Source organism: Serinus canaria, chromosome 4 (assembly GCF_022539315.1).
Source record: "Serinus canaria isolate serCan28SL12 chromosome 4, serCan2020, whole genome shotgun sequence".
In the NCBI taxonomy this organism is placed as follows: Eukaryota; Metazoa; Chordata; class Aves; order Passeriformes; family Fringillidae; genus Serinus; species Serinus canaria.
Genome location: NC_066317.1, coordinates 18905759 through 18931756, shown reverse-complemented (window position 1 = coordinate 18931756; position 25998 = coordinate 18905759). Strand labels below are relative to the sequence as shown.

Here is a 25998-nt window from a genome sequence, read left to right as displayed (position 1 = left end):
CAGACTAAGGAAATCTAAGATTTTCCTTCAGCAAGTTATCAAAGTATCTCCTCCCATGAGAATAGTAATTCTCAAAATAAATGTTTTACTGACATAAAAGGGTGATTTGTGTTTACTGCTTGTAACGCTAACACGAAAAAAAGTTACTTTACTCTTAACAAATGTCACAAGGCTGAAATGTCAATAGCCCCATAAAACAGATTGATAACTATAAATAAGCTACGACATTTTTAGTGAATGGAAAATTAATTCTGAACAAAATAATAGCAACTTGTTAATTAAGTCAACATTTGAAGTATATTTCCAGCCTCAAAACCACAAGCAGAGCTAAAGCAACAATAAACTGGAGAATATAACAGTAAGTAGCTGCCTCAGAATTACAAGCATAAATCTTTATCTTTCCTTTGTCATGCACATATGCACAGCTGCTTCCGATACTATTCATTACAGCAAAATCCAGGGCTCATAAAGGCTTTTAGCTCTGCCATACATTCAGACACTAAACTGAAAAGCACAGATTAGGAGATAGCAAAACCCTTTAGTAAAATATCTTTTATCACTTTATGCTTCTAGGGAAGATAACCCCTCATTACATCAGCGTTTTCACAGCCAGCAAGATTACTGTATTTTTATTTTTCCAAATGGGGAAAAATAAGGCAACTTAGCTCAGGCTATGCAGTGAGGCTGTGAGAGAGCCTCACAGTTACCAGCCCCTCATCTTTTTACAGCCCACAGTCCCAGGCACTGCAAATCAAAGTTCTTCTCCAAGAAACACAAACTCAAAAAAATCTGTTCAGGTTTTACTATCCTTTTTATATCCCTTCACTGTGTTATCTCAGAAAAACAAGACACACTCATGCTGCATTCCACCTTATCTACAGAGAGTATAACTAACAGGGAAATTCTCTCTGTTACAGTAATCAAACCTGTATTACCCAAAGATCTGGATGAAATTATAACAAATATTTTAAAGTTTGTACAGCATTTCAAGCATACCACAAGCTTTGTACAGAGATAAAGGTAATGCTGTGACTATAAAGAGTATTCAAGTTAAACAGATCAGACACATGGAACTCTCCATCAGTCCTGGACATAAAAAAACTAAAAAGGAAAATAAACATGACTGATGATATCCATATCTTCATCATGCTAATATCATCATGAAGGATGGATTGAGGGCTTCAAGCAAGAGGACTGTGAACAGGAAGAATACAAGGGCCCAGTGATTGCAGGATTTTCCAAAAAGAAATGGGGCAATTTAATGGCCAGGCTATAACTTTCTATCACAATGTTAAGCTTCCTATTTATAACCTATGTATTTGTGTTAAGGAGCCAAATGTCTGCATCTAACAGTGAACTGTGACTGCACAAAACGCCCTGAGTATTACTGGGGGAGCCAGCTATGCACAGTAACCATCAATGTGCATTTACTTTTCATTATTTGTTGTTATAATTCACTGTTGATCCTTCTTCTACTGTTCTTACAAAGTGCTTATATCATTGTAAGGAAGGACAGAAGGAAGAAGCCTCTAATTCCTAAAGGTCCTATTTATGAGTTGTCAACTTGCAAAGGGCTACAACCATTTATCTTTCTTAGGAATGTAATGAGTCAAATGTAGTGCATCAAGCCTAAAGCAGATTTCACCCTGGAATCAGTAAGCAGGAGAACTGAAGTAGATGATGAAGTGCTATATAATATGCATGCTTTTAGAAATAAAACCCAAAAAGAGCAGCAAACCAAACTACCACAATATAGCACTCAACAGAGGGAAGGAGGTAATGAAAGAGTAATATCTGCTCTTGAAATCTTAACCTGTTATCTCTTTATCTATTGTTTTGATATTTGTTTCTACTTCTACCTCTATCTTCAATGGATTGGCTGAAGAGAGATAAACATTTGCTTTGCCTTACTAGGATATTTTAATACCCGTTCACAACCCCAATAATCTTTTTTCTGTTCTTGTTGCACGCTTTTTCAACCCTCTGTGAGGGGCCACTGACACAGCAAGCATTTTTCATCTCAGTTTGTTTTTTGGTTTCTTTGCCAGCAGTAGGAGCATTACTACAACAAGTAGTTGTCAGTCTTCTTGCAAAAATGAGAAGAGAGAAATCTTGTACTACCACAGGCACTTTTGAATGCAATGTAACTTTTTGTTTTTTTCTGAGCATGTTTTCCTAGAGAGTGAGTTAAGAAAAAAAGGACTTGAAGTACTGTTTTGAAAGCATGTTTTTATTTTCTCAGGCAAAAAGCAGTCTGCTTGCTTGGTGATTGACATTTCCATGTTAATGATATTAAAGGCTTATTTTCTCACCACAAAACCTAGTGTGCTCCTTCACTAATTTCTCAGGTCTTCAATTCCAGGATCATAAAATAAGAGGCTACAGTATCACTTCAATTCATGTAAGAATTGATAAAAATATAGCCTCCTTACATAGAAGAGTTTGACTAAATTTGTATTATTTTTCCAGACTTTAAATGAAAACTACATACTAAAAAAGAGCATTAAATCAAGTCTAAAGTAAGCAATCTAAACTGAAGGTATTTTCAACTTTATGACAATGCAGTTTATATTTTAATGTCACGAAGAAGAATGGTATGATCTTGGTTGTATCCACTCATTTACACCATATCCTTCCTGATGCAAAATTTCAATTGATTTTTCTTAGAAGTTCCCCAATACATTTTTTCTAATCTAATAAAAAACACAATCATAAGACAAAACGTCATGTACTCTGTACACAGTAACGCTCTAGGAAATTAAAGAGGGAGGATGTGTTTTTTCCCAAGATGGTAAGAATCTTATTTCAGATAACACCAAGAACTAAATCTCCTTGACATGCAGTTTGGAGTGTTATTAAAAAAATGCTAATCAAATCTAAGAAATTCAAAGCAACAGTTGTAGAAGCAAGCCTCAGTTTAATCTTGCAAGCCTGCAACAAAATATTTATCTCTGATTGAGATTGACTGACATGGGCAAGGCCAGGATGAACAGTACCTAAATGTGCAGTAACTACAGACTTTTCAGATTATTATATTCAAATGCACTTTCAGGAATGAATATGGTTTCCTGACTTCACGGTACATTAAGTTATGGGAGGAAAGCTGCTGCAAAAAAAATGCTGTAGCTTGGTGATTTGTTTCATGGCTCTTAGTATTTGTGCTGAAGGTTAACCCAAATCATGTTTCTACCATTTCAGTTAATGATGAATAAGATCCTACTGCTGGACACAATAATACCTGCATGAAATCTACTCCTTAGTAAATCTGTCTTCCATCTCCTCTCCCTGAGTCAATCCCTTTACCAAAAGGCTTCCAAGGGCACCAAATCAAAAGAAAATCTCAAATGAATTCTCTCCACTGACTCACTGCAACTGTTTGTAATGCCCTCTGCTACCCTTGTAGTCAGCTTTTCCAGATTTGTATTTTTTTAGTGAGAACAGTGAGAAAATCTACCCATGGTTTATAAAGGAGGTTGACATTAGCCACTGTTATGTTATCTCCTGGAGGAGTCTTTTTTTCTCTACTGACTAGGAAATCCATCTGGCACAGTAATCATCTGATAAAATTTAAGTTTTACAAATAGGTCCTACAGATAGTTGCTATACCAGATTATAGGGAAAAATGTCCAGTGTAGGGAGATGAGATATGCAGCAGAAATAAGGCAATAGATAAGTAATTTATTCTCAAGAGCTAGCTGAAGTTCCTCTTCCTTCAGCTCTAGGCTCAAATATTTACTCTATAAGAAAACAGAGATGTATTCTTCAGTACGTAAATGTAAAATGTTGAGCAGTTAGGCAAAATATAATCAACTTTGCTTGCTAATTGCAAGATGGCTCAGAAGGAATAAAGCTGTTCATGCCCACTTCTTGAAACACTCAGTCAAGTCCAGATTCACCAAGCCTTGAGAAAAGACAAGTGAAAAGCAGACAGGGAAATACTGAATGTCTGAAGCCCTGCAAGTGAAAAGCATGAGCACTCCTTCAGCATGGAAGAACCAGTAGGGTTAGTGATATTACAAGTCATAAGGAAAATATGCGGGGCCAACACAGACTTGAAGAGACAGCAAATAGGCTCCCCCTTGACCAGGCTTGTGCATTCTCACAGGCATTTATCATCTTAAAAGGGTGGACCTCTCTGGACTCACAAAGAGAGAACTAAGCCAATTTGCCAGCGGGACAAACCAAAACAAGTTCCAGATTACTGCAGCTACCAGACAGGGACAGCGCTACTCATTCCCTTCACAAGCCTTTTCTTCTAAGGAAATGGAAGAAATGGCAACCCAGCATAATAAGAAGTTGAGTTAATAATGAACATGATAATGTCTTGGCTCTCTAAAGAGGTAATCAGAAACAGCACAAGGAAACCAAACAGCCTACAGGTTCTCATCAACATCAGGTGCAGAAAGTTTCATGTTCAGGAACTTCAGCATCAAGAGTTTATCTTGCCATCCTTTTACTTGTCACTATCATGTAACTTACTTTCTTTGTTCTCTTTTCTTAGCATTTATTCCTGTGGATATCTACATAACCTTTCTATTGTTGATAAATAAAAGAAATGCTTTCAAAAGACAGTTCTGCAGCCATCCTATCCACAACTGGGACAGAAGACTGGCTTTCAGTTCTTAATCATGAGTGATGGGCCTGTGATTAGCAGAGAAACTTGCCATCAGTCCAGTCACATCACATACCTCTCTGTTATCCTCTCCTGTCCACACCTCTTAGGAGAAACAGCCCTGCCAGACAGGACCAGGGAGACAGCAGCAGTCTCTGCAGTTATCACACTAAGATACACAAAGCATTGTTAATTACAATGCAATCAAAGTGCAAGTCCCTGAGCTCATCACTCCCACTACGTACAAATGAGATTTTCTGTTGCCATGAACTCCTCCTATTAGCTTATGTCATCTCCTGCAGCACCTCATGGGCAGATGTGATAAGAGCACTTTACAGGTTGACAGTTTGAGTTAGCAAGTGTAGAGAAAATAACATGACAAGGGGGTTGAAATGACACAAGTATCCCCCTGGTGAGCTTAGCTACCTAATAGGGCTTGGCAGCTTTCACCTACAAATGTAAATGATGAAAGCTGCCAAATTAAGAAATGCACCATCTTTTATTTCTTTTAAATCCAGATAAAAGCTACAAAGAAATGGGAGTTTGCAGTGAAAAGCTGCAGCAGGTGATAAGCAACAGCATCACCTTTGTAAAAAGCAGCTATATGAAAAAATTTTATAAACTACCTATATATTTTTAATTTTTCTGATCTATTTCTACTTTTCCAGACTTTTCAATGTGTGACTGACAGATAGTTTACATTCCACTTGTGTTGGTTGAAAGCACATAAAAGCAGGGAGATAGGCTACTGAAAAACTACATTAGCAGAATTGTTGCAAGCATGATTGACTAAAAAAGCTATGAAAAACAAAGTTTAGCAGAAGAAACAGTATCTTCTACCAGACCAGTTTTACAGCTAAAAAACCCAGACATATTCCCTAGATACAAACACTTCTACTAAGATAATTACTTATTTCCTAAGGAACTGGCCCTGAAAAGGATTTCTTTTACAACAGCTTGTTCATTTTTTTTCCTCTGTTTCAATTAGACTAACAAATCACATTACTTGTACTGCTCACATCTTTCTGCACCATGCTACAGCACATCTTTTGACAAAAACAAATATCCATTCACAGGATATGTGGAATTCAGTTCATGTGGATGACAGATGAACACTCACCTAAAGGCTGACAAGCAGTTATGATCAGCAGCCCTTCCATAAAATACTTATTTAGCCTTCAAACAAAAAACCATAAAGAATATCAGCAAGAAAATCCAAAGCAAATTGTTTCCCATGGCATACTGGAATAATTTCCTATGTCATCCCACTGAGGATGACAACAGAACTTGTGCTTCAATGAATACAATTGATAACATGAAATGTGTGTTACTGCCTACACTTTATTTTCTTTAAAAAAAAAAAAATTATATATATATATATATATATATACATCACATATATAGTTGCATCAGCCTCACAGGAAACAGCAGTGGCAAATTATCAATTTTGCACAAATTTATAAAGAGCCATTTTCTTCACTGAGAAAAATGCTTTATGAGAGACAAAATAGTCATATCATTTGCATGAGTTAACATCCAGGTGCAGTCAATATACCTTGCAGCAAAAAAATTATCTTGCTGGGCGGTGCAAGATTAAGATATTCATTGCTAGTGTAGCTATCAACTATACATACAGAGTGGGACACCAACAACATGGTGATTTTTGTCTTTCTGTATCAGTTATTTTCACAAATATTTCACTTCTTTTGTTGGAATTAAACAGGGGTTTTCTTTTCCTTTTGCTGAACCTACTCTCCATAAAAATAATCATGGAGCCAAGTAAAAATTATAAAACCAATAAAAAGACTCAAAATATTTCACAAAGTGAAACATGGAAAAAAATTTTGATCTGTTCAAATAAAAAGAAGAAATACAAGGAGGTAGCTTTATCATTTACAAGAAGCTTTAATGGACTGAAAAATGCCACTTACTAAAAAGCTGGACTTTATTCTAGGTGCCGAAGACAAACTGAAGCCTAATGGCTGGAAGTAAAAACACAGCAAACATTAATTTAGCAATTGGACCTGTTTTTTTTAATGTCTATTTTTCATGGTTTGGTCCATTGGCTGTTGTTTGGTTTGGCTGTTTTTTGGTTTTTGGTTTTTTTTTTTTTAATCTCACAGCTTTGAAATAACCTAGCAAATGAAGTCACATTTATCCCATCTCTTAATATTTTTCACATCCTTACTCCAACAGAGCTCATTGTCCTTGACCCAGAGGTAACTGGTAGCCTTTTATGACAAGTGGCCTACAAAAGGTCTCTCAGAGAATCCAATGGTCCTTTCCAGTTCTAAAAAGTTCTCAAGCTTTTTTTCCTGTTGAAACCTGTGGGCACATACAGGCCAGGCACTTAGTTGATATCCATACACACACAAGCAAATGCTCTGTTCTCCTCTAGTCTGAGATCCCAATATCTCTTTTACTTCAACACACAGAGGACACAGTGCTTGGACACAGCACTGCCACTTTACCACCAGCACTCTACTGAAACACAAGTACAGAAAACAACAAAGCCTAGTTTTGCTCCAGAAATAGTGTCAGCAAAATAATTTCCAACAGTGAGTCTAAGGAAAAAAAAAAGCTAAAATAAAAGTTTCTCAACATCAGGCAATATTATATTGTGTTTGGAATTTGATGTATGGCTATTCCCTATAAATACCTATGAGCAGAAATAGGTTAATTGGCTTTTGAAACACTAGTGGGCAAACCTTGTATGTAGCAACAGAGCATCAAAATGGAACTCAGGTCTTAAATGAAATCCTAATTCACGTTAGGATCTGCTAAACCCTTCTGTTCACCTTGAATATGAAGAGCTTGCAATACATCTATGCAAAAATGCTATCTCTCTGCCTTCGAAATATGCAGAATGAATGAAAATTGAAATTTCTTTTATTTGCCAAACAATTCTAAGGTTAAACAAAGCCCCTGACAGATTCTGCACTGTTTGGTCTATTTTTGGAAAATAGACAATGTTTGCCCTCACAACAGAGAGGCAGAAAAACCAGTGATAAGTTTGTTCACCATCTATTAAAATATGCAACAATGATCAATGTATCTGATCATGAAAATGCTTTTATTTACCATTAGGAACATTGGCTTTTCTTTCTTTACAACAACAACCAGGCTCACAAACAATTTAGTTTTGGCAGTTTCATGTGCTAGCTCCAAAATGGAGAGCTCCATTAAACAAACTGAAATGCATATTAGAGAGACAACAAAGCATCCTAAAACCTTTTTAACTGACACCCTGCTGCACGGAACTTTTTAAAAAATAAATATTGAACAACAAGAGATATCTTTGAACTCCTCTGGTTAATAGACCTTACAGGCCTCCTACTGAGCTGCAATAAATATGCCTGAAGAAATCAGTGTATCACTTCATACCATTTAATAATGCCACAATTGCTTTTGTTATGCAGACTGTATAGATGGGTGAATGCTATCCAAGAGAAAAACCATGCATTCACAGTGCTTTTCTTTCTTGTGTGAGTCAGCATAGCATCCCTGATTCAGTCCTATTCTCTTCCACCTGTAGGTCCTTCCAGTAGACAGCTGAGTCCACTTGAAGCATCCAGATAGAATAGTTTGGCATCCACTTTCCCAACTGAAGTTATTAAAACGAACTACTGTGATTCATGAACCATGGCTGAGTGGTTGACTACTCCTTTCACTTAGGTTCAAGATTTTTATTCATGTATCTGTATCTCTTTGAAATAAAAACCTCACAAAGACACCAACACGCTGAGATTCAGTGTCTCATCTTATCAGTGCCTAATACTGGCAATGAAAAATCTGACATCCACAAACCCCCAGTCTAAATCTGTCTGTTCTGACAGTTTCATTTGCACAAATAAGCTTTGTTGTTTACTTCTCAATGGAATTTTTTCTTCTGGATTTTGAGTCTGGGCACAGTAAAGCAAGAAGGACATTTTACTTTCCTATTATTATTTGTTACTAATATTCTGTTATTAGATCTGGTCATACCGTCTTACTAAACTACTGTTTTGAAGAATTAACTGCCCTTCTGCATCCCTTCTGTTCACAGAACCTGGAAAGCAGTATGAATAGTTTGACAGCTTGTCTACAGAGATAGTTCTCTGACACTGATGATGATTTGGGTTTGTTTAAAAGATAAACGAATTTTCCCACTGTGATCACATCACAGAAAATAATCTACTTTTTTTCTAGTAAACTTTAGAAGTGGTTCAGTGTAAAAACAAGTTAACCTATGCAGAACTTGACAGACTGAGAAGTAACTTACCTTAGTTAGGCATTTTACAACATCAAAAACACATTCTTAACAAATGCCTGGGAGCAAACAATATCTGAAGCCCCATTATGACTGTATCTTATGTTCCTTTATTAATTTTTCTTTCTGCATAATTTTTAATGATTGCACACACTTCCTCTAGACTCGGGATGGGGAATAAAAAGGATATCCTGAGCTATGAGGAAAGCAAATGTTTTGCAAAAGGTATCTTCTCTCAGACACAAGGAAAAAAATTGTCCTGACTCTGTACTGTCATGATTAGTTTAACAGTGTAGGTGTGAACAAGGCATATTAATTAGGCATCTCAGAAACACTTTGTGATTTAACTTCAACTAGAGCCAACACAAACAGAAGTTACAGGCATGCATTTTTACTCATAAAGATGCAAAAATATTCCTTTTCCTTTTTTCTACAGGCTAAGAGAAGGCAAAGTATTTCAAAAGAAAAAATATAGCTTTGATAACAAGATCAAATTGCTTTCACCATGTCACATATGTCCTTAAAGAATAAAGACAAAAATGACAACTTTTTTTATTCATCTGGAGGAGAAACTCTGCTGAAATGTGACTAATGAAAATACTTAAACTATTGTGCATACTGCCACACTTTCAGCAGGAAAATTGCATTACTGCCCTCTTCCAGCTGAAATGCCTGACAGGTTTGTGCCAACAATGCTCACTTTACTGGCTGCTGTATTTTCTTCTGAACAACGTCCCCTACAGGGAATAATCACAGAAGACAAAACTAACTCCAGAATTTCAATGTTTCAGGTAACAAGGATCACAAATGTCTCTTGACAACCAGTTTTGTACGCTCTTGACCTTGTTACTTGCCAGCTTCTCCCACAATTCCTGCATAATTTTTAACAATATAGATAGCCTCTCCCATCTTTCCAGCTTCTTTAACTGAACTACTTCCCATCCTTTTAACATTCAGATCTCCTAGCCAAAACTTTCTCCTGAACTTTTTTCCTTCCCAATGTTCCATCTCTTCCTTTTCCACAGCACCTGCAGTAAACTCCATCCCATCCTAAATCACTATTTTTTTACATTTAACTCTTCCTTTCTTATCAGCACTTCATAATGCCATCCATTTTTTAATGGCAACACAGCCCAGTCTCCAGGAAGTCCTGCCCTTTATCCTCCTTGCTGCTTTCTGGATCAGGTTCTCATTTTCCCTACTGCGCTTCCTCCACTCCAGTAAGGAGACAGATTTCAAAAGCTGGCACATTTAGAAAGATGAAAGTCTTCCAGGATAACTGTCTGCCAAGTCTACAGATTTATAAAGGCAACTTCATTTAGCTAAGTGTTCCCTCCCACTGTTTACTCATGTTGCTTCACATATCATAAGTTTTGCAATGCTTATTTTGGGATAGTTTCTTCAAAATATACTCCCAACACTTACCATCTAATCATTTTGGCTAGAGTGACTAAGTCAAAACTGTTGGGTTTTACTTTTATCAACTAAAAGATGCCAAAAAAAAGATGACAAGAGACTTCTGATTTTTGGAGCAGTCAAAACTAACCTCATTTCCTTAGATATACTAAAAAAATAGTTATTCAGTGAAGAATCTTGGAGTTATTTTTAGGAGATGAGTTCTTCTACGGTGCTGCCTGTTCCACAGCATCAGACCTAACAGGGTGGGTATGTGGGAGTAACTTAAAATACATATGAATATAAAACAACTAAGTAAGAAAAACTGAAGCCCTTCTTCCTATCCAGGATATCTGTCTAAGAAACAGAAATCGACCTCAGTGAACAACCTCCTATTATCTCTCAATCAATTAAAATCCCCACCCTGCTGCAGATGCTCAAGATCCCAAAGCAGGCTGTTACTAAACATCTTAATTTCTCTGCTCGGGTTTTCCCTGGTATCAAACAAGGCATTTTGTGTCGTGCAACTAATTGTTCCACCTATTCCTAACAACTACTTCTCAAGTACCAACATTCCTCTGATTGCAAATCAGCTCCAATTCATAACAGTATCCAGGCTGTTAATGCAAATATAAATCTTACACATTTATCCAACACTAATATTCTTCCAAGTCCAAAAAGCCTCTCATTGAACAAAAACACAGAGGGTTTGTTACTGTATCAAGAACTCAAATACAAAACACACATTATAAGGGTAATAATTCTGGAAAGTTTGTGCTGTTTGGGGGATTGTGTGCAGTTTGTTCATGAGAACATCTACACAGTGAGTTAAAAAAATTACAAGATAGATACTAAGTTATTCACCAGGTCTGTGTTATTTCAATTCAATTTTATTAGTTTTAATGAATGAAAGCTATGAATACAGAAGATTATCTCAGGGGCAACAAAATGTGTTTTAGCATCTCATTCCTTTCCTGAATTATATACTGCTGCTTACTCCTTCACTAAAAGGTGAATGAACCTAGATAGAGATGTCCAAACCTGATTTCCATGTATCAAATCACAAAGCACGATCCTGAGCCTTTCATGGGCTAGCAGGCACTTGACTTTAAATCAGAAAAATCTCCTGTTCTAAATGGCAAGCTTCAGGGTCCACAGCTAGTTTTCCAGCCCCTGCCAAATCCTTAATCCAGGGTTCATCTAGTATTGCCTCCAGCAACACATGGGCAAGACAAGAAGGACTGCAAATATAAATGACCTAACAAGTGACCCAACAGAATTTCCATTTCTCACCCCATTACCTTCTTTTTATCAATCAAAAGGATCAAAGGCCTGGAAGAAGCACCCTGCACTGAATTGCTGTAGCCTGGGGAAAAAATACTGTATTTATTCTGAGTTTATTCTCACATAAGCAAATGAATACAAACAGGCAGCTTACAGTAAGGAATTCCAGAACTGGCACTACAGAACCATTTAGGGACACACTGTTTGAGGGACCCACACAGCAGGAAATGAAGTGCATAAGAAAGGACAAGGGCAAAATTAGTCACTCTAAGAACAAAGCCAGGGCAATTTCCTGGTTTTATTTTCATAAAAAATAAGTGAGTGCCAACTACCGATGAACCATCTGACCTACAGGATGATAAACCCAAGATACTGATTCCTATTCACCAGTCATAAATTTCATGTTCAGTGAATTAGCTGTCCATGAACTGTCCCCTTTAGAAAAGTCCTCTAAAAATTTCAGGGTTTTTATTATATGTATTACTTGCATACACTAACCCAAGAAGATATATACCACAGCTGCAAAAATACTGCCTGTGCTAAGGGCATCTCCCAAGAAGAGACATGACAGTTATCTTCTAGGGCATAGCAGACATTCAGTTAAAAAAATTTACCTTCTTTTTCTGAGGAAGTACTTTCTTTTACCAATACTAGAGAGAAAACTGTTTCCACTTAAGTAGTCCTCATTGCATGAAGGCCCCTCCTTTATTTAAAAATCAAGTGTAATAAAACACAGACATTAGATCAGCCACACTAGCTCAGACAACCCTCTAACCTGTCTCCACCAATGATAACTTCCATGTTCCCCTAACCTCTGTCCTCCTGCAGGGAAGAGATCCCAGTATGGAAGCTAAATACATCAGGTGCCTCTTCCACCTCTTCCAATCCTTTCAGAAACACTTCTTAGAGTCCCAGTGGCCTCTCCACCTTCTCCCACTTCTACTTCCCATCTGCCATCACTGGATATCACAGAAACTCCCTGTAAACCACCTCCTATCTCTGGCACGCCTGCTCCATGAAGTAGGATGGGGAAATATGAGAGACTGTGTGTACACATGAGGATGATCCCAGCTCCTGTGACTTTACAATTCCTGCCCAACACATCATATTTGCAGGCAGAATGACTGGGCAGAGCCCACAGGCACAGCAAACAAGTTGGGAGCACAATGAGGGTGTCAAGGGAGCTCTGTTTAGAATTCCCTGTGGCTCCCTATCCTTCAATACTGAACTCATCTCTTCCCAGTATCAAAGGCCTTTGAATATCTGACACACAAGGGTGGTCATGGGTGTCATAAAGACAGAGCCAGACTCCTCTTAGGGCTGCCCAGGGAACAGAGAAGTGTAAAGTGAAATACAAGAAACTCAAGAAAAGTTTTGTTCTTATGTTAAACCACAATTCTAGACAAACTCCTGGACAGGCTGCTAAGTGAGGCTCTGGAGTCCCTACCCTCAGAGACACCAAATCCAAGCACACACATACCCCTGGGTGTAGGGATGCCATCCCTGACACTGATTTGAGCAGAGGTGTGGGACCAGATCATGCCCAAAGGTTCCTTCATGCAGCAGTGACTCTGTTTCTCTCCTATTATTGATTAACATACTGGGAGAGCTGGCAGGGATCATTCATGAGATTTTTCACAGGATTATTTCATCCTTGGTAAATCCCTGACCTCTCTCACTGGTCCACAGCATGACAGGCACTGAGCAGAAGGTAAGTATCTTCACCATACATGAGTTACTGCTTTGCTGGTGGCACTATAGGTGGTGACAAAGATTTAAGAAGCTCACATGAACAGACTGAGTGGTTTACTTCAAGAAGACTGCATAACAATCTTACTGCAGAACTCACCTGTATTCAGAGCATGGAAAATATGGTAATGAACAGGAAAGGAAAATGTAAAAGTCATAATAAAATAGAAAAATAACTAAGCTGATTTTGCTTGACAAATATATGTATTTAAACAATATTTATGACTAGGTTGTATTTTAACATATTAATAGATATATCTCTGCAGAAAAAAGAATAAATAAAATCTTTCTCTTCATGTGGAAAAAGAAATCCATTAAGATAATATCAACTCTAAATGATGAGCAGCTTCAGAACAAGCTACCTCTTACATTAACTGGCAAAAATATTTTGGGATGTAGTAAGACTGGCACAAAAGTGTTTTGTTAGAAAAATCCATCAACTGCCTTAGTTTCTATTTTGAGTCTCAATAAATAGCTATGTTTTTCTGAAAAATATTAAAACAGAATACCAAACACAATGCATTATGGAAGACACCTACCTATAGTTTTAGAAGTTCTGCATCCTGTAAACTAGTTCAAACAACACTTAGAGTAAGTACGCCAAAAAGTCTCCAAAAAAAATATCAGATACCCAATTTGTTCTGGGTTTGGATGGGAGAGAATTAAATTTTTTCATATCCACTTGCTTTTATGGTGCTGTGTTGTGGATTTGTAACCAAATCAGCATTATCAACACAGCAAGATACGATTTAGGTATTGCTGAGCAGGGCTTGCACAGTTGTCAAGGCCTTTTCTGTTCCTCACACCACCCTGCCACTCAAGAGGCTGGGAGCAAGCTAGAATTTGGAGGGGGCAGAATTGGTACAGCTGTGCCATCCAACTAAAGGGATCCAGCCATATGATGCTGTTCAGCAGTTCAAGCTGTGAAGGAAGAAGGAAGGGGCAATGTTTGCACTCATGGCATTTATCCTCTGAAGTATCCACGAGGAGTGACAGAGCCCTGCTTTCCAGGGATGAATGGACAGAAGAATACCTGTCCACCTCTGGGAACCACTGAATGAACTCCTTTGTGTGTGCAGCTTTTTCCTTCCCTATTAAAGTGTCCTTATCTCAACCTGCAAGTCTTCACACTTTTATTCTTTCAGTTCTCCTCCTCCTGCTGCCAGAGGGAGTAAGCCAGCGGCTGAGGGGTGCATTGCACCCACTGCAGTTAACCCATAAAACCACAGAAAGAACTAGTTCTGTTCTATTTTTGCTACACACCACTTGCATCCACCCACTGTCATGATGATTCTGGGATTTAAAATTGCTAATAGCTCTACCTTCTACCTCTATAAATATAACTCAATTCAATTTAAATAATTACTCCAATGTTAGATTAACAGTTTACCCTTTTCTGGGCCGTGATTATGTCCTTAAAGAAGAGCACAGAACATCACAGCATTAGCATTAAATCACATCTAAATTAATTTCTGTTAGTTACTTGATCTCAAGAATTAATTCAAAGTTTTTAACAACCACAATCTGATTTTCACAAGCCCTTCATTTGTTAAGGAACACACATTACACTACAGACATTAATTTCCCACGGGATAGTTATCCAAAAAGCTTCTAGTTGAATTGACCTAAAAATCACAGCCAAAATGCTTAAATCCCTATCTGCCATTTCCATTTTTTTTATCCTATTAGTATGTGAAAGACACTTTCTCCACGCTAAATTAGAAATATAAGGCTCAAATTACTAAGTACCTATAGTCAGCAGTTTACTCCTATCTGGATAGCACTGTTCAGCCAAAGTAGTCCTGACAGTTCTTGCTTTAAGTGGCTTCCACAGTTTCTTTTCAAAAGGAGCAAAATGCTGAATTCATTGCAAAAGGGGAAATTTTGTTACTTTAGTATCAATCTAGTCATAAATTAATGCTGTCAAGTCCACTTCTCATGAAGGGTGAACCACTGCCTTAGAGGGTTTGCTTGAACAGCTCAGTAACAATTGATGTTCCTAAATATTCTCCCTTGAGAAGCCCAGCATAGCAGATGAATTTGAATTAAGCAGAAATACCATAATTCAGGGACAGAAAAAGAACAGCACATCTATTTTCATTATGACAAAGCTTTTATGAACACCACAGATACCAGAGATAATACACCCTTATAGCAAGTTAAAAGCAGGTTTTAGCTATTCTGAGCACATATAGCATTGCTAGTTATAAAGAAGGTTGTGCAGAAGACAAAGAATTTTGTGCATTTTGCTTACCTAGTTCATACTTTGTAACAGTCTCTGCATACCTGAAAAAGGCTGTTTTGTTTGAGGGCTTTTTCAACCTAAACTGAAGCCTTGAGCACTCAAATCCTCCCTCTAACTTTTCATTCACTGCCTTTCCAGGGCAGGTTAAGGTACTAATAATTAATGCCAGTCTGTAGAAGGAGAGCAGACCCCACAAGGCTTTCTCAGGTCTTTATAGGTCACAATTATGGGTGACAAAAAACAGCCACATTCAACTTCAAAGCCACTTCCAAATCTACTCGTTGGTCACTTTGAAACTCATTCAAGTCAAGTATTTTCAATAGCAGCTTCCACCTCATGTATTAGCCACACACTGCATAAAAACCACAGCTTCCAGAAGGCCAATGTCAAAGTAACCACAAGCAAATATGAAAGTTACCTCAATTATCTACAGACTGGCAGCCAACCAAGTCTGATTCATACTCTGTGCTTAATCACACACCAGCAAAATATCATACAACTCAGTTATGCATAAGCAAGGGGAACATAAAAAACATCTTAGCCCTTCTTCACGTACATTCACTGAAGTCCATGGGGGCACAGCTTCCTGCAGTTTCTGTCACAGCGCAGCAACTGGATTAAAAGTGGTGCTTGACAATAAATAAGAGTGCTCAGGTAACATTAGAAACAAAGTTATCTGTGAGAAGCAATAAGCATACTCTCGTGAGCTACAGATTTGGGTATGGCCTGATAAGGTAAAAATACAGGAAGAGATTTGAATACAGTGGTTTGTATAACCGCTCCATCATTTTAAGTGCCATTTCTGAAGTATACTAGAAGCTTGATGTAACTACTAAACCACCCCAAATCACTTGGGTAACAAAACTGGGGGGAGTTACACAAACACACACACTATCCAGGACACCAGTCACAATTTAGACCCCAGCTGCTAACTGGATAATTACTACAGATGTTTTGGTCATAACACACTTTCATTAGTGACCTCTGCTTTGGCTTTCTGCTCCCTCCAGACATACTAGGAGTCTCAAACTAAGATTAACTTTGCAGTTAATCTCTCTTTTGCAAGTATAATTCTGTGTCAATCATTTACCTTTATTCTATATTCCCAAAATGTCAGATGACTCCCTCTATACTAAATTAGTAAATTATTAATTATTTAAATTTAATGTTTAAGTAACATACTCAACTAATTCCATTATCAAATTGAATTCCTGCCTGTGAAATACTGCCCTGTATTCTGACACTGGGTTTTACATTCACTGTTCCTAATTTATGTTGTAGGTACATTTACTGAGATAGTCAGTACTTGGAGCATCTCCACTTAACAAGCATGGGACAAGTGTGAGAAATGGGGGATTTTGGCTACACATCAGCACTGGATGGATAAGCAAAAAAAAGCTCAGTAAAAACCTTAGCAATATAGTACCAGCAAGCATCTTGAAAAATTATCTTTAGGCAAGGCAAAAAATTAAACTGAAAATTTAGAAAGGAAATGAAGCAAATATTGAGGTAACTGCAGTTACCCAAGTGCACCCTAGGCAGCATGGGAGAAAACACAAATACAATTATTTGACAAAATAATTTGGCAAAAGGGGCATTGTTAAAGCTGAGAGAAAAAAAGGCAGGGATATCCTTTGGCCTCAAAAGTCCTTGGTTTTATGTCTAATATACAGGAATCACAGGAAATATGCAAAGAAAGAAATGGCACAGCCAAAGCAACATTGCAGAAAAATAAGTTGTGCTTCTCTAAATGGGCTGGCACAAGTCGGCAAGGCTGCTTTGCTCCAGGCAAAGGATGCTGATGATGTAGCACTGAAGGCAAGCACAAAAGTTTTCACCTGCAAAGGTGAAAAGTTGAAGCTGAATTTAAGAAGCAAGAAACAGGCAACAATTAGAGAAGATTTGAGTATGACAAACTGAAGAGAAGACTGTGCTGAAGAGCGCCCAGAGAAAGACAGTCCTGCAGTGCTCACCCACTGAGACAAGAAGTTGAAGAATAAGGGGTTTTAGTTAAGTACATATGCTGCTAATCAGGCATGGGAAAGGGAGCAGTTGTAAAGACAAGTAACTATTTTCCTTGTAAAGAACAGCAGAGTGGCAGAAGGGCAGATCTGCAAGAGCCAAATGTAAGCAGGCAGTCTTGATCCACTGCACATAAGCAGAGTGAAAACACATGTATGCATGAAGCACAGTGTAGCCCATGCCTTGAAATTGGGCAGTGTGATCTACGTGCTCCCACCATTCTCTCAAGTTTTTCTTTGAATTTGAAGTAATTCACAGTTACTTCCATTCATATCATCCTTCATGACTATCCAGGCTTAATGACTTGAATTTGCTAGCACTTAAAAACCTCTATCATACATTTAAAAAAATTTAATATTTTTTCTCTATACTGATAAATGTGATATTCAAGATACTCACCCTTCCATATTAGCCACTGCTATGACAAGTGATGGATAGTTCTGTTGCTCACACACATACACTTTCTCCTAGTTCCAAGTTCTGTTACACAAGAAGTCTTTTTTTCCCCTACTGTTCTGTCTCCTAAGCCTCTTAAAGAACTTAGAGTGATTTGGAGGTGTGATCTTATTTTTTTTTTAATGTGGTAAATCTAATTCTCATTGTGTCAACTATCCAGGTTGACATTCTTTTCACTGGTCTTGCAGGATTCCATACTTCAGACCATTCATGTCTTTTGCCTGTACTAATTCACATTTTTCTTTCCTTTTGTCTCTTACACACTGGAAAAGAACCACCACCTAGGTAGCAACAACAGGCAAAGTATAATTTCTACCAACCTTCTGAAGCATAGTTAACTAGTCTGTATGTTATGTCAAAAGATTTCAATTTGTTAACTCATGAGTTCATGGTTAAAGCCATAGAATGACCAGAGTTTATATACAGCAATATCCATCTCTTTAAATTGTGTCACTATCCATGATTGTCATCTGGAAAGGGTCTATTATACTGCACAGGCTAACAACATGAAACTGCTCAACCACACGTCCTGAATTGCAGTGATCAACCTCCAAAGCCATTTCTGGTGAAACGGTGCCCTCTTGTAGCAGGAATCGGCCACTGCAGGAACAGCAGTTTTGTATACACACAACCCGCAATCCAATCTCAAGCATTTGTTTCACATCATTATTTACAATACTATGAAATAGGCACGTTTGCAGAGTTATTTCGAAGATTTTTTTCCTACCTAAATTTCATTTACAAACAGCACTGGTCTTAGCCAGAATATAAATTACTTTCAGCACCTCACAAGTTAGTTAAGGCCACTCTTAGGAGAAGCAGTGGTCTTGTTTGTAGGTTTGATACATATTCACACTACTTCGGAGGTCAGTCTATCCAAGCTTTCACCTTTCCTCTTCGCAACAACAACTGACAATTATGCAAGAATACTCTGCTGACCAAGATTTTTAGGATAAAGAACAATTTCTCAGATGCTGGTTTTTTTACTTCTTGAAAAGTAAAAGTCTCCTGTGAAAAATCTCACACTCCTGCAGTGAGACTTTCTGGCTCCTCGCTCCCAGTCCCTCAGCAGAAGCAGCTCACACTTACTGCTAATAAGAAAAAAAACTCAAACAGGGGCAAAGATACAGGTAGACAATTTCTTCAGCTTAACAGGACACCTGGGTGATGCCACAAAACCAGCATCCACAGTCAGGGCCGCTCACTCAGTGCCTCAGAGCAAAACTGCACAGCAAAGCTGCCCTTGTCACAGGGGCCTCTGCTCTCCCCCAGGGATTTGCCATCCCTTAAATGTCTGTGGTTCATTTTTCTCCAGAACTGAACAAAATGAATACAGGCTCTCATGTGACTAATGTTGTTACAGCCACTTAAGAAATGTAAGGCTTTTTATAATACTTTGTGTAATAACACCAATTCTTTACCTAGCATTTATTCTTCATTAGCATCACTCATTGATTTTGTTTGATTTACTTCCTAAATCTCACTTTTTACTAAAAAAGCTCTATTTTCTTAAGATAGGAAGCTGATATCCATATGTATTGGGGGGAAAGCAGGAATAATTTTACCTTCCCTCATGAGCATGCTCTCTAATCTTGTTTTAGAAGTCCTTGGTCTGTGACTGCAATGCCAATAAGCATAAGCAAATCATGTCGCTATGGGGACAATCTTGCTAATAGCAGTGGAGGAAAAAATTCATAGATTTCATAAACAAAACACAAAGAAGTGGGCAGATTCCCACCTATTGCCATCCACAATTTGCCTACTTCCTGCTGGTCCTGGGTTGTCACCTTCCCACTTCCATCATTAATATGAAGCTAAACAGGAGGAACTGCAATAGCATCAGGGTAGCCTAGTATTTAAATAAACACAGATCTGCCTAAAAGCTTGGGTCTAAGAAGTCAAAAAAAGTTCACAGGCCTGAGCCAGGGTAACCAGTATTTTAGGGAATGAACTCCACCTGCATTATGCTTTGTATACCCATGTGAAACAGCATCTTTAAATATCATCACGTTCTTTCTGGCTTTAAAAAATTACATGCTATTCACTGATATTTGCATATAAACTTTGGGCAAAAACAGAGAAACACTAGAAGCTCCAAGCACAAATCACTAGAACATGTCAACAAGAAACTCTTCCCAGAAAGTACACAAACCTTTTCATAGCACCATACCCGGCAAAAAAATACTTTTAATATCTGAAGCTGAGCCTGGATCACATTCTGGAAGCCTGAGACAGCTCCTGCCCTCTTTATTACTGTTAGTTGTGAAGTCACTGCTTCTCACTATAGCTATACCAATCAGAGAAAAACAAACTTATGGGTGTTTGGGAATAAAACATGGGGAAATGAAAACAGTGGGAATAAAAATAAAAGCACAGGAATAAAACAGTGGGAATAAAACTCACCATGCTGTTCATTTTGGAAGAGGACGAGCTTGCTCTCTGCTTCCTTAGACTGTTAAGTTCTTCTGCATTTCCATCCTTTGGTTTTATGATCAGCCGGCTGCCCCCAGCGGTGCCTTCTGAAGAGGACCTCAGGCGTTTCTCAACAAATCTGCCTTCCCGGTATGGACTGAGGCTGTTGGCAAGATCAACTACAAAGACAGAAGCAATCAGCAGTTGTTACAGGGAGCTGCTCTTTTCAAGTATGTTCTTCATCAGAACACTGCTTTACTTGAAATAACTACACTGAAAAGAAATCACATGGGAAGCGTTCTGTGGAAAGCAGACCGTGCTTACCTAGATCAAGGTGTCACCTGGGCCCCCAGTTCAGCCCCAAGTACAGACATGCTCAGCACAACACAGCCCAGACCAGGGCACCTCACAGAGTCCAGAAAGACTCTTTGCTCCTTCCTTTTCTTTCTCCCTTCAACGTAGGACACTCCCAAATTGCTGAAAGTAAAATCTACCAGAGCAACTATCACTTGTCCAGTGGTGCCAAAACCCAACCTGCCTTACCCTAGGCCTAAAGGCAAGCCCAGCTTTTGAAGGGCCAGGTGACAACTTTGTTAGCCCTGCATAAGACAGGGATGCACATTGGTTTCCATTTCTGTTCAGCATTCCTAGTTTAGCCTTACACCTGCACCCTCCATCAGCCTGCAGTCAGTGGGCAAAATCCCAATCCAGTTAAAACAATAACACATCAGAAAAGAGGAGAAAAAATACAGTTTAACATGTTAGTGCAAATTTAGAGATGGGGACAGATAAAAGAGTAGTAGCATAATAAATGTCACACATACAGAAAATCTTACCTTCTTTTGCATTTTGCAAGAGAAGAGACATTTTCTCTAAAGGTTCTCAAAAGAATCCGTATCACATAAGAATACATAAAGGCATACTAAGAAATACATGGTACATCAAACCTGCTCATGCATTTATGTCACATTCACAATGCTATCTATAATGATATCAGCTATGAGACCAGGCACAGAAAAGAAAATATCTATTACCAAAGAAAACACACAGAAGTATTTTGTATTCACATCAAAGTTTAAATACTGTTTTAGAAAACCAAATGTTCCAACCAGTCTGTTTGGAAAGGTATAAGTACTTATAACCGTATCTTACTGATTGCCATGTAAGCTTTTCCTGCATTTGACTCATTTCATACAGCAGGATTTTGTCTTATTTTCACTGGTTGCTTTGTAGGCTTGGGGAATTGCTAATTTGAAATACATTCTTCACAACACCAGGAAAAAAAAAGTATTTTTAACAGCACTAAAACAACAGAACAATTAATCAACAACTTTTATATACTGCAGTACTAGCTCTAGTGTTTCTGTGAACATGAATCCAATTTACAAAACTATCAATATCACGATTTCAACTCCCTTTAGCTGCGTTACTGAAATCCAGACTAAATATCAAATTGCCAATGCATGAGTTTGAAATGCAGGGGGTATTTCTAAACATCTCTCCAAGCTGCTCACTTAATGCTCTGCAGTACACTCTTGCAATACAGATTCTGAAATAAGAGCTATTTACAGATGCAACAATGTGGCAAGGAAGACAAACTGAGTGTTCAGGACCAGTAATACAGATAAATGGGAGTATTTTTTCCCCAAAGTGACTGAGGTTCTGAGTGAAAGAGGAGCCCTCTGGTGAAGGGTAATTCAGTGGATTAATTTAACTTTCTATTGCCATTTATGTACAAGATATCCAACTAAGCCTCACAGTGACTAATAATTCAAAAAGCAAGATTGCTTTTGATTGCTTATAATCCACATGCCTGGACAAATACCCAAGCAAAATGATGGGTGTGAATTTATATGAGTTTATACTTACCATCATTCATCTTCTAATACAATCACTACAAATGCTGTCTTGTTAAATCTTGTATTTTGGCCCACCATATACAGCCTCGGGATTAAGCAAGAAAGCACCAGTCATGAAGCTGGCTCGAGAAAATAAACTGTCAGAGATAAATGTCTTCTGACAGGTGTCCTTCACTCAAGGGCCTGGTGCCTCATTTATCTGTATCTCTATAGATTGGGATCTCTAGGCACAGTCTTTCCACTTAATCTTGTTAGTATTTCCAAATTACTCCTCAAACTAAAGACTCAGTGTGAAATTTAGATGGTAATTAACTCCCTCAGTTTCACAGATGACAATATGAGAATTTGGACACTTATTTCAGATGGAAGCAGAAATAGGATATTTCCTACTTTGACAAAATATCCACGTTGAGCTACTCTGTAGCATCAGTTGAATAGAGAAAGCAAAACTCTATAAATTTCTAAACCCAGATCAATATAAAGTAAACTATTATTTCCCATAATCAGACTACAAGAACGTTTGTATCTGTGGTGATGTTTCCATCCCAAATTATGCAACCCCATGGCTCAAGTCCAAAATAGCCACGTCTCAAGAAATCATAGCTTCAGCCTCTAACACAAGCTGGGAATCAGTACTTGCATTCTAAATTCATTTTCTATTAAGCAAAGCATCACTACAAGAAGCACTGATGGGTGTTTGCAAACTCTAAAACACAAACTCAGAAAAATCATAGACTTTCTCTTTAATTCCTACAGTTCTGGAGGAGGACACAATTTCTGCTTTCTGAACTTCACAGTTAGCACTTGCAATTCTAAAAAATACTCTATGACAAAACAATAATTATAGAAGAAATGAGGGTAGCCCACCCAAAACCCTCCAAACTCAAAAACCCACCAAATGCAACAATGAAAAGACAAAGAAACATACCTTTAGAATGGTTTGATTCATACCCCTGTTGTATTTTAAAGGACTGAGGTTCTGAACACAGAACAGTGTTAGACTCCACTACAGGAATTGTGTTTCTCATGTGCTTGGATGGAGTGCTTTCATCTCTGCTTCCACTCAACCCCCGTGCCTTTGGAGAGAGAGTCACTGGTTCTTCACTATGCTGTAACATCAAGGTTTCTAAATTTTCTGAGTTAATTTTTTCTATGTGCCTGGCATCGTTAATATGTAGTCCATTGGCTTGCAAGAGTACTTTTGTTTGATCAGCAACTGAGGTTTTGAATAAGGTACTGGACTCCACGCTGCACGAGCTTGCATGACTCACAGGAGATACACCAGCAGAATGGCCAGCACTTTGCACAGTATCTCTCTCCCCCTCAGGAGCAGCAGCAGGATTAAAGAAGACCTGAGAGGTAGAGACATCGTGGCCAAAATCCTCTGTGAGCAGTGCCCCAAGCCCAGTGCTGGGCAGGGCATCAGCCTCTGAAACAGAGTCCTCGGTGAGAGCGATGAAGTCCGAGGGGGTCTGGGCAGCCGTGAGGTCAGCCGAGAGCAGCGGGGACTGCAGGGAGCTGCCCATGCACTCCGTCGTCTCAGCCGAGCACGGAGGAGACGACTTGGCCATCACAGGCTCGCTCTCCACGTAGGATTTAACTTCCAGCAAGCACCTGGGCTGCTGCACTGAGGAAACCGACTGACTCTCTGGAACTGGTTTGGAAAATTTGTAGTGTGATGAAAAAGACTTCGTGAGAAGTTTTCGTGTGGACTGTTTGACAGAGTATCGGCTTCGCTCTTCTGCAAAGCCCGAATCATCACCCTCATTCTTCCCGGAGCTTATGCAATTGATGAAGACATTCTTATTAGCTGAGGGCTCCTTTCCCTTTTCAAAATCGTCTGTCAAAGACCTTGTTATCTTCTTGTTACGTGAGCTGCCAAAGCCAACTGAATGCCTTCCTCTGCTTTTGATGTGCTCGTCTAAGCTGAGTTTTTGAAAAGTGCTAAGAGAGGACTGGGCACCATTTGAGATGTTAACATTTTGACTCGCTGAGTCAGGCTTCGGCTCACTCCCTTTCTTGTTATGGAAACTAATGGACGGAGTGCGGAAAATACTCCGGCGCTTCCCTGTGCTCCCTGAGCTGGAGTTCGTGCTGGATGGGGAGGAGGTGTGGACACCAATGGCATTGGCAGAAGAAGGCGAGGAAGGAAGGGAGTCGTGTCTCCGGCTAACACTTCTCCTGAATATTGGCAACCGAGATACAAGAGTCGATCGTCTGGATCCCGAGTCCCCCATCAGGGCACAAAGGGTCCGTAGTTCTTCACAGCCAATAAAATAACCTGGAATGAGAGAAAAATAAAGGGATGGGGGAAAAGAAGATAAATTATTCAGCCTCAAAGACCACTCAAACAGATTTGTCAGTCAGCCTAAATACATGAGATGTCAATATCAATTTGTTGCACATTACTAAAGACTTTGAGCATTTCAAAGTGACGTTCATTAGCCAGCACTGAAAACTGAGCAAGTATGTAGCTTGAAATATTCTACCAACAAAAGATACAATCTTATGTACAATACTGTACAACAGTATTTGATACTGTTACACTGGGTAATGGTATAAAATCTAAATGCCAACAGATAAACAAATATATCACCCACACATCCTTGTTATTAAGTTCTTATAAAGTGTAAGCACTCATAGAAGATAGTTGATTTTTCATGATCTGAGTAGAACAAGTAATTATTTTGTATTTCTAAATACTCAGATTTTTGCATGAAAGAAGAGGATTTAAATTTTTCAATCTTCACAGAACTTCCAGTTGGATTTCAATTATTTATGTGCTTCTGTTAAAGGCTGTATCGCTTTGCAGTACAGAAAATGATGGCATTGCAGTCCAGCCAAAATATGCAATACCAAAAATTCTTCTTAAAGAACTGTAAGTTCAAGGAGTTTACTGCCAAAATATACGATCATGTTTCAAGATTTGAACTGTAAGGTTTCCTTTGAACACTACTCTGGAATCCTCTCACAGCCTATTTGCTTATAATTAGCTAATTTCTCATGGTTTTTGAAATTAGGGAGAAGTGCTTCCATGCACAGGCACTTGGCTTTTTTTCATAAATATTTAAGAAAAACTTATTTTGATCAGTACTGTAGATGTACTGGAAGAATATTAATCTTTATGAAATAGATACCAGTGCTATCTCCTTCTTGTTCTCATAATAAACCACCACTGTGAAAGACAGGACCACAGAGAGACAGCAGTAAAAACATGTAATATATAATCACAGGAACGTGAAAGGCTGTAGGAATTATGCCCCCTGTAACTTCCTGAGGGACTAGAATTCAGCACATAAAAATAAACCCCAAGTCAGCTGTCTAGACAATGTTTGTATGTCAAGTGCAAAAACAAAGTAATTCATCTAATGAGCAATTTAATATGTGTTATGTGGCTCAGCAGGTGTAAGCAATGTATATATTTAGGTAGTGTATACACACACACAAATATACATAAATGGCAACAGAATATTTAAGTAGTAATAAAACTACATATATGTTACATAACTGTGAAAGAAAGGGGTAACAAGTTCAAAGACTGTTTCTCACTAGAGATTGAACAGCACTTTTCTGCTGTTAACATTTTTTTTTAAATGCTAGTACAGTTCCACTCTGAACATGCAGTGCCAAGCAGCCACACTATTCACAAGCAGCAGGAATCAATAAGCAATTTGGTAGTTCAAGATGAGAAAAACAGCTTGGGAATAGTCACTAA

The 25998-nt window shown here is 38.4% G+C and overlaps 1 protein-coding gene across 6 annotated transcripts in view; it reads right to left on the bottom strand.

Moving 5' to 3' along the window:
- Positions 1 to 25998, bottom strand: part of CCSER1 (coiled-coil serine rich protein 1) — a 612090-nt gene that overhangs the window by 519252 nt on the left and 66840 nt on the right. For all 6 annotated transcript variants that reach the window (XM_050973794.1, XM_050973791.1, XM_050973790.1 and 3 more), the window contains exons 2-3: positions 23212 to 24564; positions 20416 to 20603 (exon numbers count right to left, since the gene is read on the bottom strand). In XM_050973794.1, the coding sequence (XP_050829751.1) occupies positions 20416 to 20603; positions 23212 to 24520 (1497 nt within the window). In that variant the 5' untranslated portion in view covers positions 24521 to 24564. The remainder of the gene's footprint in view (positions 1 to 20415; positions 20604 to 23211; positions 24565 to 25998) is intronic.